Here is a 16308-nt window from a genome sequence, read left to right as displayed (position 1 = left end):
CCATACCTCTTGATGCCATTAAAATCCAAAACATTACAAGCTTTTCAGGCATGTTTTTCCACTCAGCATCTTTTCTCTTTACGAATATTGAGACCTGCATTTCCACCAAAGCATTTTTATATTAGCAAACGATCGTTCATTTTTCTTTCCCGTGCTATTTCAAATTTCAAGGACGTTGTCAGCAAGTCCATCCCCATCCAAGTACACTCTGGGCTATATGATGTTGTAAATGAAATACTTTGTAAAACGACTTCTGGTGATTTTGGACTGATGATAAAGGGCAGATTTATAAGTAGGGTTGATGGCACTTGAGGATTTGCAAACACAGAAAGGAGGCTAAAAATCTGCATGGATATCACAGGGTCATTTAGTGAATAGCACAAACTACAATTCTATCTCCGGTGAAGTTTGGTGCTGTTTTAACTTAGCCAAGCCCACAAAGCAAGTTAACGCCATAGACTCTTCCTGCTGACTCATTGCTGCAATAAAAACCTGTTTGTGTTGATGACAACGACCGTTCTTGATGTATGTGACGCCTCGAATGCAGAACAATACCCCAGGGCATTTCACAGAGGCGCAGTCAAAGACAAAACATTGATGATGAAGGAAAAAGAAAGAGATTGGGCGGCATGTGGCGCAGTGGATAGCACTGGGACTGCGGCGCTGAGGACTCTGGTTCAAATCCTGGCCCTGGGTCACTGTCCGTGTGGAGTTTGCACATTCTCCCCGTGTCTGCGTGGGTTTCGCCCCCATAACCCAAAGATGTGCAGGTTAAGTGGATTGGTCACCCTAAATTGCCCAGTAATTGGGAAAAAAAATAATTGGGCACTCTAGATTTATATAAAAAAACTAAAGAGACTTTAGGAAAGGCGGCCACAAGCTTGGTAAAATGGGTAGATTTTAAGGAAAATCAGAAAGTGAGATGGGAGGCTGAGGGATCCACAGAGAACATTCTGGAACATGAGACTGAGAGGCAATGCAGTCAGTGCTGAGGCAACAGGAGGTGGCGATTCAGAGGAGGCCAGATTCAGAAGAACGAAAATCTCCAGGCTTGGTTGCAAGGCTGGGGGTTAGTTACAGAGGTAAAGAGACGAAAAGCCATAAAGGGATTTAAACACAAAAATTAGATTTTCAAACTAAAAGCAGGAGAGGTCTGGTAGCCAATGCAGGCCGGCAAGGACATGGTTAATGTGTTCGCGAGTCATTGAGAGATAGGTATCTGAATTTCAGATAATTAAAGTTTAAAATTTACATTGTTTAAAATGTCAAATTAGGATTCCGTCAACAGCATTAATTTAAAAAAACATCTAAATCTACTGACATTGAAGTCAAGTTAGGTTTGATCACAACAGAGTTTAGAAAGTGTGAGGTGAATTTCTGATCTGCACTCATTCATTATTGAGATGGTACCTCAAACTGATACACTTTGCCCAGAAAGCCCAGAATAGAAACAGTGAAATAATCCACGAGCAAAATTATCCATATGGAGAATCAGGATTTTACCTAAAATCTTTCATTTCTGCCTCAGAAGCAAGAGGGAAGGTTTTGTCGAGGACAAACTCTCCAATATCAACAGCTAACCAGCAATTGCAGAAAAAGTACAGTTGTTCCGCTGTTTCCAGATCTTGTATAATTACGTGATTGATGTACCTGCAGTTAAAGAGATGTTCAGCAGATTTTTGTTTAAATGAATCCCTTGCTGCAGACATTTTATAAGTTGCAAGTTAAACTTCATCAGATTTCAAATGGTCAACAAATCACCAAAACATGTACCTTGTAAAAGAATATGGGATAGTGAAAACACCAAAGAATCAATAAATGCCATTTACCAGGATGGGCTGGATCCTGAATTATTGTGCCACACTCTAATGCTGTTGAGATTGCCCAGTGGGAAAGCAGTAGCAAGGACAAACTCATCGACTGAACCTTGCTGAAATAATCGCTTCTTTGGGTCAATCAGATGATGGGAATCACTCTGGCCTGCTGAACCATTGAGAGTCATTACCACCTATGTAAATGATAAAGATATTACAACAACAATTCAGTTCCCATCTTTCAGCTCAGCAACAGTGATGGGCTTGAACTTTATATATTATTGTGAGTGGGAAAATAAGCGGAGTACCACTTAAGATAGAAATGAGAGAAATTTTCTGGACCTTGTGACAAGATAGGATCCGGAAATCATCCAGGAATGCTGTCATAAATACATAAGAATGTTTGGATATGACTCATTGACACACCTATGAATGCCACCACACTCATTCATTCTCTAATTATGTTTAATTGTTACCTTCAACCACTTTGCATTATTCTCATTGAATTCAGGCAAGAACAAATTCTCTCGGCTACCCCGTGTGTGCCGGTGGCACGCATTTCCTGCTGATACCAGCCACCTGGCCCATCGGCAAATTCAGGCTATCCCTTTTCCATCCTTCCCTGCCTCTGTCTTGATAATTTGTTATACAATCCATTCATCTGTCGATTTTGTTTTCACAAAGTTCATATGTAACCACTAAGAGAGAGATTTCTTTAAACCAAACACCATGGGCGCAATTCTCCGCTCCTGCACGGGTGACGCCAGTTATGTGGCGCCGGCCACGTCATATATGCAGTGCCGCCTTTACGTGACGCCAAGGCCTGGTGCGCGTAAATTACGCGGCGCCGCTCCTAGCCCATTTTCGAGCCCTGAATCGGGCTGGATAGGGGCCGTTTCGTGCCGTCATGAACCTCGACGGCATTCACGACGGCGCAAACACTCTGTCTCCATTTCAGAGAATCGCGCCCCGCTCCCGCGCCGGTTTGGAGAATGGCCTGGGTTGCCAAATTTTCCCGCGACGCCGGTCCGACACCCTCCCGCGATTCACGGAAGCGGCCAGATCGGCACAATCGCGTTTTACGTGGCACGGTCCAGTGAATCGCCCAAGACAGCCAAAATGGCGATTCACCGGTACCCCCGCGATTCTCAGTGCCGGATGGGCCAGCGGCCTGCCCAAAACGGCGGGTTCCCCCCGGCGCTGTCCACACCTGGTCGCTGCCGATGGGAACAGCGCGGGATCGCTGGGGGGGCGGCCTGCGGTGGAGGGGGGAGGGGGGATCCTGCACCGGGGGGCCTCAAATGGGGTCTGGCCCGCGATCGGTGCCCACCGATCGTCGGGCCGACCTCTCTGAACGAGGACCTCCTTTCTTTTGCAGCCCCGCAAGATCCGTCGGACACTTCTTGGGGGAAGACTCAGGGAGGACGGCAACCGCGCATGTGCGAGTGACGCCAGTTATGCGGCGCCGGCCGCGTCGTGTATGCGGCGCCGCCTTTACATGGCGCCAAGGCCTGGTGCGCGTAAATGACGTGGCGCCGCTCCTAGCCCATTTTCGGGCCCTGAATCGGTCGGGATAGGGGCCGTTTCGCGCCGTCGTGAACCTCGACGGCGTTCACGACGGCGCGAACACTCTGTCTCCATTTCCGAGAATCACACCCACTTTATTATCATTTCACAGCCTGCAAAAATCCATCCACTTCTTCACATTCTTCATTACCTTTAAAACCCTCCATAAAAAACAATTGCTTTGACCACCCATTTTATTCACATTCCCCCCTTTTCCTGTTTGGTGCAACTCCTACGGTTGAAACACTAGGGGCTTTCACAGTAATTTCATTGCAATGTTAATGTAAGTCTACTTGTGACAATAAAGATTATTATTATTAATATACAAGGAGCAAACATGTTAGACAAACACATTAGACAGACGCACCAAATCAGCGCACAACTTAATGAAAGTAATGCATAAATTCCTTACAGTGCAAAAAGAGGCCATTCGGCCCATCGAGTCTGCACCCTACACAGGCCCACTACCTCTCCCTGTAACTCCACCTAACCTACACATCTTTGGACAGTAAGGGACAATTGATCATGGCCAATCCACCTAACCTGCACCTCTTTGGACTGTGGGAGGAAACCAGAGCACCCGGAGGAAACCCTTGCAGACATGGGGAGAATGTGCAAACGCCACACAGTCACCCAAAGCCAGAATTAAACCCGGTCCCCGGTGCTCTGAGGCAGTAGTGCTCACCACCGTGTTGCCCATGGCTCTTTAACTTCTTCAAAAGTTCTACCAGTTTTCCATAACAGCAGTAGCTGGACCTTTTAGATCTAACAGTGGTGGTGCAGGCTATACACTCCATTTATTGTACTAATACTGGCAGATAATTCAGTTTAAGGTTCATTTTAATATTTGGAAAGGGATCCTGGATCTTCTTCCAGCCTCAGCAAGTCAGGTCTGGGGTGAGGGGAAAGAGAAGCCAGACTGCTCAAGGCAGCCGTGTGATGAAATATTTCCCAATCATTTGGATAGATGCAGCCATGATGACACGATCCAGGGCAAGCAGTCCACGCAATCAGTGCCCCCCACCTCCCCCACAATATACCCAGGCCTTGTAATCTCTGTCACCATGAAGGGGAGGCAGGAGCAATGAATGATGGGAATGCAATAATCTTGATAGTTTGATAGTCTCCTCCCTAGTGTCAATCCATCCTGATCTGGACATATGTCATTCCAAAAAAAATTATTTGTGATTTTTGGATCTAAATTGTTTTCACGTGTGTGCGTGTCTATAATGCCACATTACCCACTGCCATACTCGGGTCTGTGTACCAAATGACACAAGTAATGCGAGAAATTATACATGATGTAATTCCCAGAATGTGTGTCGAAGGTGTGAATTATTATGGAGTTCTGGGAAGCAGAAATAACAGCTCCTTCATTGTCCCTGGGTCCAAATCCCCTACCCGATCAGGGGTATCAAAGATAACCCCCACCTTCGCAGGCCAACTAGGGATAAGCAATTAGTGTGCACTTAACAGCACCGCTCACATTCAAGGCACAAGAAAATAATCTAAAACTTTAGCTGATTATACTAATCATTGCAACTCATGCAATTTACATCTCTCTCCAATTATGACATTCAATTCTTAATTGCTTTACTCTTTCCATAATTTCAGAAGGTAATTTTGAAGCTCCCAATTACTTTATTAACATTTCAGTTTAATTTAATTTCTGCAGCATTTGTATCTTTCATTTCCCAGACCTTAGATGTGGTGCCTGCTCCTCTTCGATGGCCAGTGAAAACTTTTACCAAGTAATGGTATTTGGCAAATGGATCATTATCTGCAAGAACTGTTTTTTTCACCTATATGCAAGACAGATTTTAAGCAAAATCAATTCAATAACTTCTAAACTGCAATGTTACGGATTTCATACAAAACAATGTTATACTTTAATCATTAATTATTTTTAAAATTGTGCAATGGTTCATGACATCATGGTGCTCCAGATCATCTATTGTTGAAGTTGAACATCAAGTTTACCAGTGACCCAGGGTCCCCCACATGGCAAGATCCCTTGATCTTATCGGGCTCACAGAGAAAATTCCACGTCAGTGAATAACATCACTTAATGGATGAGGAAAATGAGAAAATGGAGAAACGTTTAGAAGCTGACACCAAAGTGTAATCTTTAGTGGCGACAAGGTGGCACAGTGGTTAGCACTGCTGCCTTCCAGCACCAGAGACCCAGGTTCAATTCTGACTCTGGGTGACTGTGTGGAGTTTGCACGTTCTCCCCGTGTGGGCGTGGGTTTCCTCCGGGTGCTTCGGTTTCCTCCCACAGTCCAAAGATGTGCCGGATTAGTTGGAATGGCCATGTAAAATCATGAGAGAACAAAAGGTAACATGAGGACAAATCTTTCTTTTGCAGCATGCATTTAGCATCTGGAGTACACAACTTGAGACAATTCAATTGTGATTTTCAAAGGTAAATTGGATAATTATCTAACGATAAACATTTGCAGGGCTACAGGATTGGGGTGGGGCAGTGGGACCAGCTGCGTTCTGTTCCAGTGAGCCAGCATAGACTCAATGGACCAAATGGCCTCCTTCTGTGCTGTAGCCATTCTATAAGAATGATCCCCATACTATATTCACAAAATGAGACTGCAATTCAAGAAAACATTCACTAAGATTGATGGTTTGAAAATCTTGTAGGCTGATTTTTCACTCTGGTGCAAAATAAGTGTCAGGAAAACAATATAATCTTTCCTTTTAGCCCGGAGCCAGGTTGTCAAGCAATACACTGGAAGGTTGTCATTGTGTAAATGATGCGACCATCAATTCACTCGAGACAAGAGTAAAAATAAACTATGGCTTTAATCAACTTAGAACAGTGCCTGCCTGCAACTGATACAGCACTGTGCGCTGCCTACAGGTCGACTGCTCTTTATACCCCCCTTCAAGGGGAGGAGCCATGGGCGGAGCCCATACATGTACCAACATGTTCCCCAATGGATGATGCCATACAATGGCCCATAGGTGGAGCCCACAAGGGCAACAACATAGCATAGATGCAAATACAAAGGCAAAGCATGGTACTGATACAATGGTGGATTATTAGTATAATACATTCACCACATTCACCCCCTGTTAAAAAAATGAAGTCTGGCGAGGGTGACAGGTTCATAGGTTCAGCCGGTCCGGCGCACGGATTGTGCACTGTGATCATCGAAGCTCTGGCGTCGGTGCTGGCCCGGGTGTCGAGCTCATCCGTATTGGCATCGGTAGTGAGGGCGCTGGTGCGGGTACAGACATGGACTCCGGGAGCGTCTCTTCTGGAGCTTCATTCCTGTGGACCGGTGAAGGGGGGATGACGGGCGGGAGCCATAAAGGAGCGGGGGTGCTGATCATGATAGGTTGGGCGGGATATAGTGGAGGGGCGGTGGTGGTGGTAGTGCTGGTTGGGGTGGAACTGGCGGGCACCAGGTCCCGGAGGGAGACCATATCTTGTTGGCCATCGGGGTGTTCGATATAAGCGAACTGGGGGTTGGAGTGTAGGAGCTGGACCCTCTCTACCAGAGGATCGGCCTTATGTCTCCTGACGTGTTTTCTGAGCAGGACGGGCCCCGGTGTCTTCAGCCAGGACGGAAGCAAAGCCCCTGAGGTGGATTTCCTGTGGAAAACAAATAGGCGGTCATGAGGGGTCTCGTTTGTGGCCGTGCAAAGTAGGGACCTAATAGAGTGGAGCGCATCGGGGAGGACCTCCTGCCAGTCAGAAACTGGGAGATTCCTGAACCGCAGGGTCAGTAGGACGGTCTTCCAGACCGTCGCGTTCTCCCTCTCCACCTGCCCGTTTCCCCTGGGGTTATAACTGGTAGTCCTGCTCGAGGCGATGCCCTTACTGAGCAGGTACTGACGCGGTTCGTCGCTCATGAACAACGAGCCCTGGTCACTGTGGACATAATTGGGGAAACCAAACAGGGTGAAGACACTCTGTAGGGCTTTAATGACGGTGGACGTGGTCATGTCGGGACAAGGAATTGCAAAGGGGAAGCGGGAGAGCTCATCAATAATATTGAGAAAATACATATTGCGGTTATTGGAGGGGAGGGGCCCTTTGAAATCGATACTGAGGCGTTCAAAGGGCCGGGATGCCTTTACCAGGTGGGCCTTATCTGTTCGATAGAAGTGCGGTTTTCACTCCGCACAGATCTGGCAGTCCCTGGTCATGGCTCTGACCTCCTCGTTGGAGTAGGGTAGGTTGTGGACCTTGATGTAGTGAATAAGCCGGGTGACCCCCGGTCGCAGAGGTCATCGTGGATAGCCCGTAGTCGGTCATCTTGCGCGCAGGCGCATGTGCCACGGGACAGAGCATCTGGGGGCTCGTTGAGCTTCCCAGGACAATATACTATATCGTAGTTATAGTTGGAGAGTTCGATCCTCCACCTCAAGATCTTATCGTTCTTGAATTCGCCCCGCTGCGCATTGTCGAACATGAAGGCAACCGGTCGTTGGTCGGTGACGAGGGTAAACCTCCTACCAGCGAGGTAGTGCCTCCAGTGCCGTACGGTTTCCACGATGGCTTGGGCTTCTTTTTCGACTGAGGAGTGCCGAATTTCAGAGGTGGTGAAGGTGTGCGAAAAAGACGCCACCGGTCTGCCTGCTTGATTGAGGGTCGCGGCGAGAGCAACCTCTGATGCGTCGCTCTCCACCTGGAAGGGGACGGACTCGTCCACCGTGCACATCGCGGCTTTGGCGATGTCTGCCTTGATGCAGCTGAAGGCCTGGCGGGCCTCAGTTGCCCGTGGAAAGATGGTGGCCTTGATTAGTGGGCGGGCTTTGTCCGCGTAGTTGGGGACCCACTGGGCATAATATGAAAAGAACCCGAGGCACATCTTCAGGGCCTTGGGGCAGTGGGGGAGGGGGAGTTGCAGGAGGGGGCGCATACGGTCAGGGTCGGGACCTAGGACCCCATTCTCCATGACGTAGCCGAGGACGGCTAGCCTGGTCGTGCGGAAAACGCATTTCTCCTTGTTGTATGTGAGATTGAGGGTTTGGGTGATTTGGAGAAATCGGTGGAGGTTGGCGTTGTGGTCCTGCTGATCATGGCCGCAGATGGTGACATTGTCCAAGTACAGAAATGTGGCCCGCAGCCCGTACCGGTCCACCATTCGCTCCATTGTTCTTTGGAACACCGAAACCCCGTTCGTGACGCCAAAGGGGACCCGGAGGAAGTGGAAAAAGCGGCCGTCTGCCTCAAAAGCCGTGTAGTGGCGGCCCTCCGGGCGGATTGGGAGCTGGTGGTATGCAGACTTCAAATTCACCGTGGAGAACACCCGGTAGTGTGCGATCTGGTTCACCATGTCTGCAATCCGGGGAAGGAGGTACGCATCGAGTTGCGTGTACTGGTTTATGGTTTGGCTGTAATCAACAACCAACCAGAACTTTTCCCCGGTCTTGACGACCACCACCTGAGCTCTCCAGGGGCTATTGCTGGCCTCGATGACTCCCTCCCGCAACAGACGCTGGACCTCGGACCTGATAAAAGTCCTGTCCTGTATGCTATACCGCCTGCTTCTGGTGGCGACTGGTTTGCAGTCGGCGGTGAGGTTTGCGAAGAGCGAGGGAGGGTCGACTTTTAGGGTCGCGAGGCTGCATATGGTGAGTGGGGGTAAGGGCCCCCCGAACTTCAGGGTTTGGCTCCTGAGGTTGCATTGGACGTCTAGTCCCAATAGGAGAGGAGCTCAGAGGTCTGGGAGCACATATAATTTAAAGTTGGCGTACTCGGCGCCCTGTATTGCTAGGGTTGCAGTAGTGCACCCTTGGATTTGCACCGAGTGCGACCCAGAGGCGAGGGAGACGGTTTGGTGCGCTGGGAAAATTTGGAGCAAGCAGCGTCTTACCGTGTCCGGGTGAATGAAGCTCTCTGTGCTCCCGGAGTCGAAGAGGCAAGGCGTCTCATGCCCGTTAACCCAGACGGTCATCATGGAGCTCCTGAGGTGCTTGGGTCGCGACTGGTTCAGGGTGACCGCGCTGAGTTGCGGGTAGCCGGCGTGGTCGGAGGTGCTGGGGCGGCTCCGCGATGGCTGCCCATGTTGATCGTACGCGTCGAGCGGCGTAGCAGATGGCGGCCAAGGTGGCGGCCCCCGTTGGTCGAGCGTGGCGGGCGGCGAGGAAGATGGCGTCCAAGATGGCGGCCCCCGTGGATCACACGTGCAGTGAGGGCTGGAAGATGGCTGCTCCCACGGGTAACACGAGGCTGATGAGGGGGAGGAGTCGGCAGACACGCTGCCACGCTGCGGGGTCTGCGGGCCTGTGAGTGTGAGGATCGGGCCTGTGAGTTAGAGTTCTTGGACCTGGCCAGGCAGACTTTGGCAAAATGTTCTTTTCTCCCGCAGCTGCTGCAGTTCACGTTACGGGCTGGGCAGTGCTGCCGGGAGTGTTGGGACTGGCCGCAGAAATAGCAGGGTAACCCCCCATGATGGGCGGGCGGCCGCGCGGCACAGGCCTGGGGTAGTCTGTGGTCGGGTTTCCATGAGGGGGTCGCATGGTCAGCCAGGAACGCGGTAAGGCTCTGGAACGCTACTTCCAGAGGGGAGGCTAACTTTACCATCTCATCCAGGTCCAGGGCCCCCTTTTCGAGTAGGCGCTGTCTCACGTAGTTAGACCGGACTCCCTCCACGTAGACGTCTCGGATGGCGAGTTCCATATGCTGAGTGGCCGTAATGGCCTGGTATTTGCAGTTGCGTGCAAGGGCTTTGAGGTCGCGTAGGTAGTCATCTAGCGACTCCCCGGGACGCTGGCGGCGAGTGGTGAGGAGGTGTCGCGCGTAGACCTCGTTCACGGGCCGTACATAGAGGCGTTCAAGCTACGCGAGGGCATCTATATAGGAGGAGGCCTCGTCGAGCTGAACAGAGATTCGATGGCTCACCCGTGCGTGGAGGAGGCTCATCTTCTGTTCGTCACTGACGGAAAGCATGGAGGCGGCTGCAAGGTAAGCCTTGAAGCATCGAAGCCAGTGCGAGAAAGTTTCTTTCGCCTCCACGACCTGCGGACTGAGTTCCAGTCGTTCAGGTTTGAGGGCCGATTCCATAGTTGCGTTTAAGTTGATTAAATTGATGCGACCATCAATTCACTCGAGACAAGAGTAAAAGTAAACCGTGGCTTTAATCAACTGCCTGCGACTGATACAACACTAGGTGGAGCCCACAAGGGCAACAACATAGCATAGATGCAAATACAAAGGCAAAGCATGGTACTGATACAATGGTGGATTATTAGTATAATACATTCACTACATTCACCCCCTGTTAAAAAAAATGAAGTCTGGCGGGGGTGACAGGTTCATAAGTTCAGCCGGTCCGGCGCACGGATTGTGCACTGTGATCATAGATGCAAATACAAAGACAAAGCCTGGTACTTATGCAATGGTAGATTATTAGCATAATACATTCACCACAGCAAAATATTAGCTTATTTTTGCATATTCTGTTCAACATTGTATTCAGTAAAACATTGATGCGATTAGTAAATTAGATTTAGGCCTATATGATGTTGGTACATAGTAACATCAAGTAACTGCTATGCCAATTTAAAAGAAAAATTAATACTTGCATTCCTCCAGCACCATATCATGTCATTTCCATCATTTTAAAGCACAATAGCATTTTCAAATTACCTGGTTACATGTGGTTTTAAAATGGAAACAAATTCAGTTAAACATTGCTATGACTTTATTGCATCTGTTTCTGAATTTGTAATTCAAGTAGTTAGTAGTAAATTAAATCTCAAAGTTACAGCATCTTTATGAACAGTTTCTTACCTTCATTAAATCCTGTCTGTCTTTCATTCGAGCCCAAATAACCAGGATGATGTAAACTCCAAAGATGGCAGCCAATAATGAAACCACCACAGAGTTGTCTTTGATCTGAGAAAATAACTTGACCGTGTCCTTGACGTCCACCGTATTGGGCAAGACCAGGATAGAGGTAGAAAACAAACTAAAGTGGTTGCAAAGACATTGCGTGCTGTATAGATTTGATTTTGGGCCCACCTACCATGATAAAGATGGAACAAAGGTGAATCATTCTTTATTAGTATGAAAGACAAATTCTATACTAGAAAATTGACTGGAGGAAATTCCCAGAGTGGACTGGACGATTGCGAGGAGTGCGAAAGTGAGGAATGCTCCAAAACATGTGGGGCTGGATTCTCCGTTCTGGAGGCTACGTCCCCATGCTGGTGTGAAAACGGTGGTGTTTTATGCCAGGAAAACTGGCACAAAATGGCCACCAATTCCCTGCTCCAGTGGGGGGGGGGGGAGGGGCTGGCAGGCAGGCAGCGTAGAGCTCCCAGCTCTAGCTGCTGATACGGCCCGGAGCATTGCCGGGTCCGTGGCCGCACATGCTCATGGCGGTGGCCTGCAGCGGCCGCGCGGTGCTTCAGAGCGGACGCAGCCCGCGGACCTGACCTGCAAAAATAGTCCTCCCTCGGCCGGCTCACACGCCCCGGACCGCCCCGCCACAGTGCCCCCAGCCCGGAATTATCTCCCCCCCCCCCGCCCGCGGATCGACCCTCCCCCAACTGTGGCGGCGTCACACTGAGTTCCCGACGGATGAGACCATGAGAGTCCCATGCCATCGGGAACTCGGCCGGTCGGGGATGGAACTGAGGCGGTGGATACGGCGTTCACGCCGCTTTTCAGGGAGCCGAGCATCGCGAAAGCGGCGCCATCCCGATTCCGCTGTCGTTGGAATTCTCCGCCTCGTAACCAAACGCGATTTTGGTGTCGGGGATCGGAGAATCCAGTCCGTAAATTCCTGTTTATTTGAGAAAATCTATATTTGCCCTAATTTATAGTAACTTATGTTTGAATTTCTCTGGATTGGTCCCAGCAGCCAGAATGGAGAATGATGTGATACTCAGTGATGTCTGTTTTTCAATAATGCTTCTAAATATTTCTGGTCAGGAAAATAATAATAGCCCACTGTGCGAAACCAGCCCCTATCTCAGGGGAATCAAATAAATTGGAATTATTCTTTTGATTGTATTTTTTTTAACTATTGAAATGTAAGCTGCTTAAGGCAGTGTCAGTTTGGTTATGCTAATTGTACTTGTGCTTTTGATATGTTGATGAGCCTAGCAACATTGCAAACAGATGTTTACCTAAGACAAGCCGGAAACAATATGGAACGGAAGAGAATAAGCAAGCTTCTTTGGGCCCGCAAATCCCGTCAAGGCCGCAAAATCACATGAGAGCACCATAACGGGATTTGCGCCGGTGAGATTTCCGAGCACCATGTTCCCGGGCCCTCCCCGATGATGCAATTAGGTTTATGCCCAGAAGGGTGGAGTGGGGGGAACTGATTTCCATAAATTAGAATGGATTTAAAAGTCATTAACCGGCTTTACGCCGCATCTTCAAACAACGGGTGGGATCTACCGACCACCCCGCGTGTTTTTTGGCAGGAGAGGCGGCCTGCCAGTGCGTTTTCCAGTCCCGCTGTTGTCAACGGGATTTTCCGCTGACAGCACCCCTCGCTGCCGAGAAACCTGTGCGCCGGCGTGGGATCGGAATTTCCCGCCGGCGTGAACAGCCGATAAATCCTGCCCAACGTCAGAAACCCCATGACCGTCAGCGTAATGTCACATCGGCAAGAGTCACTACTGCTTTCCAAAAATGGAAACCAGTCACGATGCCCATGCAAACTAAACTGCGAGAATATGATAATAGAATAGGCCAGAGTCTTAAATTCTGAATCAACATAATTGCACAGATTTTATTTGCTTGTTTTGCTCGATGCGATGCTGTTTTCTACTCACAGCACAAGCCTGCTACTAATGGACATTGGTCAAAATGCTTTGATGTGAAATCTGATGGAGTGTTCATTTATGATTATGGAACATTAATGTTGCCTGGTGGCCTGTAGCATCTAACAGCTTAGAATAAGCCAGTTACATTTTGTTGTCAGTTACATTCTGTTGCATGTAGCAGAATTAATTGCAGAAATCTTAAGAATGCTGTTTTCAAGTTTATATAGTATTCATTCCTCTTACCTTACATCCATATGTTGACCAATGATGCTGGACTTCATCCCAATATAAGCATTTAGTACTCATGGTACTTATAGTAAAATCTGTACTGTTAGTCTGTGAAATATTTGATTGTTGGAGGGGCTTGGCTACTAAATAATAAGTACCATTCCTGCCCATTAACATTTCAGGAGTTATTACCCAAGTGTAGACAATGACTGAAAAGACATAAACAATGGAAAAGGTATGATTTATTATCAGGTAAGAATCCAAAATAAAAACTGAAAGAGAGGCCGTATATAAAAAGCCACATGTATTGTACTAAATCAAAGGGCAGAAGTCTCTGTTTTTGAATGTGATGGTGGGGAGTGTTTGAGTGGTTACTGGAGGAGGGGTGATGGGTGGTTAGTGGAGGGGGGGGGGGTGATGGGTAGTTAGTGGAGGGGGGGGTGATGGGTGGTTACTGGAGGGGGGTGATGGGTGGTTAGTGGAGGGGGGGGTGATGGGTGGTTAGTGGAGGGGGGCTGATGGGTGGTTAGTGGAGGCGGGGGTGATGGGTGGTTACTGGAGGGGGGTGTGATGGGTGGTTACAGGAGGGGGGTGATGGGTGGTTAGTGGAGGGGGGTGATGTGAGGTTAGTGGAGGGGGGTGATGGGTGGTTAGTGGAGGGGGGTGATGGGTGGTTAGTGGAGGGGGGTGATGGGTGGTTAGTGGAGGGGGTGATGGGTGGTTAGTGGAGGCGGGGGTGATGGGTGGTTACTGGAGGGGGGTGATGGGTGGTTAGTGGAGGGGGGGGGTGATGTGTGGTTAGTGGAGGGGGGGTGATGGGTGGTTACTGGAGGGGGTGATGGGTGATTAGTGGAGGGGGGGCGATGGGTGGTTAGTGGAGGGGGGCGATGGGTGGTTAGTGGAGGGGGGAGATGGGTGGTTAATGGAGGGGGGTGATGGGTGGTTAGTGGAGGGGGGTGATGGGTGGTTAGTGGAGGGGAGCGATGGGTGGTTAGTGGAGGGGGGGTTGGGTGGTTAGTGGAGGGGGGGTTGGGTGGTTAGTGGAGGGGGGGTTGGGTGGTTAGTGGAGAGGGGGTTGGGTGGTTAGTGGAGGGGAATTGGGTGGTTAGTGGAGGGGAATTGGGTGATTAGTGGAGGGGGGGTTGGGTGGTTAGTGGAGGGGGGGTTGGGTGGTTAGCGGAGGGGGTGTTGAGTGGTTAGCGGAGGGGGTTCGGGTGGTTAGTGGAGAGGGTGTTGGCTGGTTAGTGGAGGGGGCGTTGAGTGGTTAGCGGAGGGGGTTTGGGTGGTTAGTGGAGGGGGTGTTGGGTGGTTAGTGGAGGGGGTGTTGGGTGGTTAGTGGAGGGGGTGTTGGGTGGTTAGTGGAGGGGGTGTTGGGTGGTTAGTGGAGGGGGCGTTGGGTGGTTAGCGGAGGGGGTGTTGAGTGGTTAGCGGAGGGGGTTTGGGTGGTTAGTGGAGGGGGTGTTGGGTGGTTAGTGGAGGGGGCGTTGGGTGGTTCATGAAGGGGGGGTTGAGTGGTTACTGGAGGGGGGATTGTGTGGTTAGTGGAGGGGGGCTGGGTGGTTAGTGGAGGGGAGGTTGGGTGGTTAGTGGAGGGGGGTTGGGTGGTTAGTGGAGGGGGGTTGGGTGGTTAGTGGAGGGGGGGTTGGGTGGTTAGTGGAGGGGGGATTGGCTGGTTAGTGGAGGGGGGGTTGGGTGGTTAGTGGAGGGTGGGTTGGGTGGTTAGTTGATGGGGGTTGGGTGGTTAGTGGAGGGGAGGTTGGGTGGTTAGTGGAGGAGGGGTTGGGTGGTTAGTGGAGGTGGTGATGGGTGGTTAGTGGAGGGGGGTTGGGTGGTTTGTGGAGGGGGGTTGGGTGGTTAGTGGAGGGGGGTTGGGTGGTTAGTGGAGGGGGGGTGGTTAGTGGAGGGGAGGTTGAGTGGTTAGTGGAGGGGGGGTTGGGTGGTTAGTGGAGGGGTGGTTGGGTGGTTAGTGGAGGGGGGTTAAGTGGTCAGTGGAGGGTGGGTTGGGTGGTTAGTGGAGGGGGGTTAGGTGGTTAGTGAAGGTGGTGATGGGTGGTTAGTGGAGGTGGTGATAGGTGGTTAGTGGAAGGGGGTTGGATGGTTAGTGGAGGTGGTGATGGGTGGTTAGTGGAGGGGGTGTTGAGTGGTTAGTGGAGGGGGGGTAGGGTGGTTAGTGGATGGGGGGGTTGGGTGGTTAGTGGAGGGGGGGCTGGGTGGTTAGTGGAGGGGGGGTTGGGTGGTTAGTGGAGGTGGTGATGGGTGGTTAGTGGAGGGGGGTGATGGGTGGTTAGTGGAGGGGGGGTTGAGTGGTTAGTGGAGGGGGGGTAGGGTGGTTAGTAGTAGGCGTGACTGGGTGGTTAGTGGAGGGGTTGTTGGGTGGTTAGTGGAGGTGGTGATGGGTGGTTAGTGGAGGGGGGGTAGGGTGGTTAGTAGAGGGCGTGACTGGGTGGTTAGTGGAGGGGGGGTTGGGTGGTTAGTGGAGGGGGACTGGGTGGTTAGTGGAGGGGGGTTGGGTGGTTAGTGGAGGGGGTTGATGGGTGGTTAGTGGACGGGGGTTGGGTGGTTGGTGGAGTGGGGGACTGGGTGGTTAGTGGAGGGGGGACTGGGTGGTTAGTGGAGGGGGGGTTGGGTGGTTAGTGGAGGGGTGGTTGCGTGGTTAGTGGAGGGGGGTAGGGTGGTTAGTGGAGGGGTGGTTGAGTGGTTAGTGGGGATGTAGGGTGGTTAGTAGAGGGCGTGACTGGGTGGTTAGTGGAGGGGGGGTTGGGTGGTTAGTGGAGGTGGTGATGGGTGGTTAGTGGAGGGGGGGTAGGGTGGTTAGTAGAGGGCGTGACTGGGTGGTTAGTGGAGGGGGGTTGGGTGGTTAGTGGAGGGGGGGACTGGGTGGTTAGTGGAGGGGGGTGATGGGTGGTTAGTGGAGGGGGGTTGGGTGGTTAGTGGAGGGGGGTTGGGT

General features: G+C 50.7%; 1 protein-coding gene across 1 annotated transcript in view; it reads right to left on the bottom strand.

The window, feature by feature from the left end:
- The window catches only part of LOC140430215 (polycystin-1-like protein 2), a 157051-nt gene that overhangs the window by 76546 nt on the left and 64197 nt on the right, over positions 1-16308 (bottom strand). The window contains exons 15-19 of the mRNA XM_072517652.1: positions 13377-13570; positions 11143-11373; positions 5081-5182; positions 1830-2008; positions 1504-1650 (exon numbers count right to left, since the gene is read on the bottom strand). Of these exons, the coding sequence (XP_072373753.1) occupies positions 1504-1650; positions 1830-2008; positions 5081-5182; positions 11143-11373; positions 13377-13570 (853 nt within the window). The remainder of the gene's footprint in view (positions 1-1503; positions 1651-1829; positions 2009-5080; positions 5183-11142; positions 11374-13376; positions 13571-16308) is intronic.

This window comes from Scyliorhinus torazame, chromosome 10, assembly GCF_047496885.1.
Source record: "Scyliorhinus torazame isolate Kashiwa2021f chromosome 10, sScyTor2.1, whole genome shotgun sequence".
Taxonomy (NCBI): Eukaryota; Metazoa; Chordata; class Chondrichthyes; order Carcharhiniformes; family Scyliorhinidae; genus Scyliorhinus; species Scyliorhinus torazame.
Note: the sequence above shows the minus strand (reverse complement) of the source record. Positions and strands in the feature narration are given on the sequence as shown.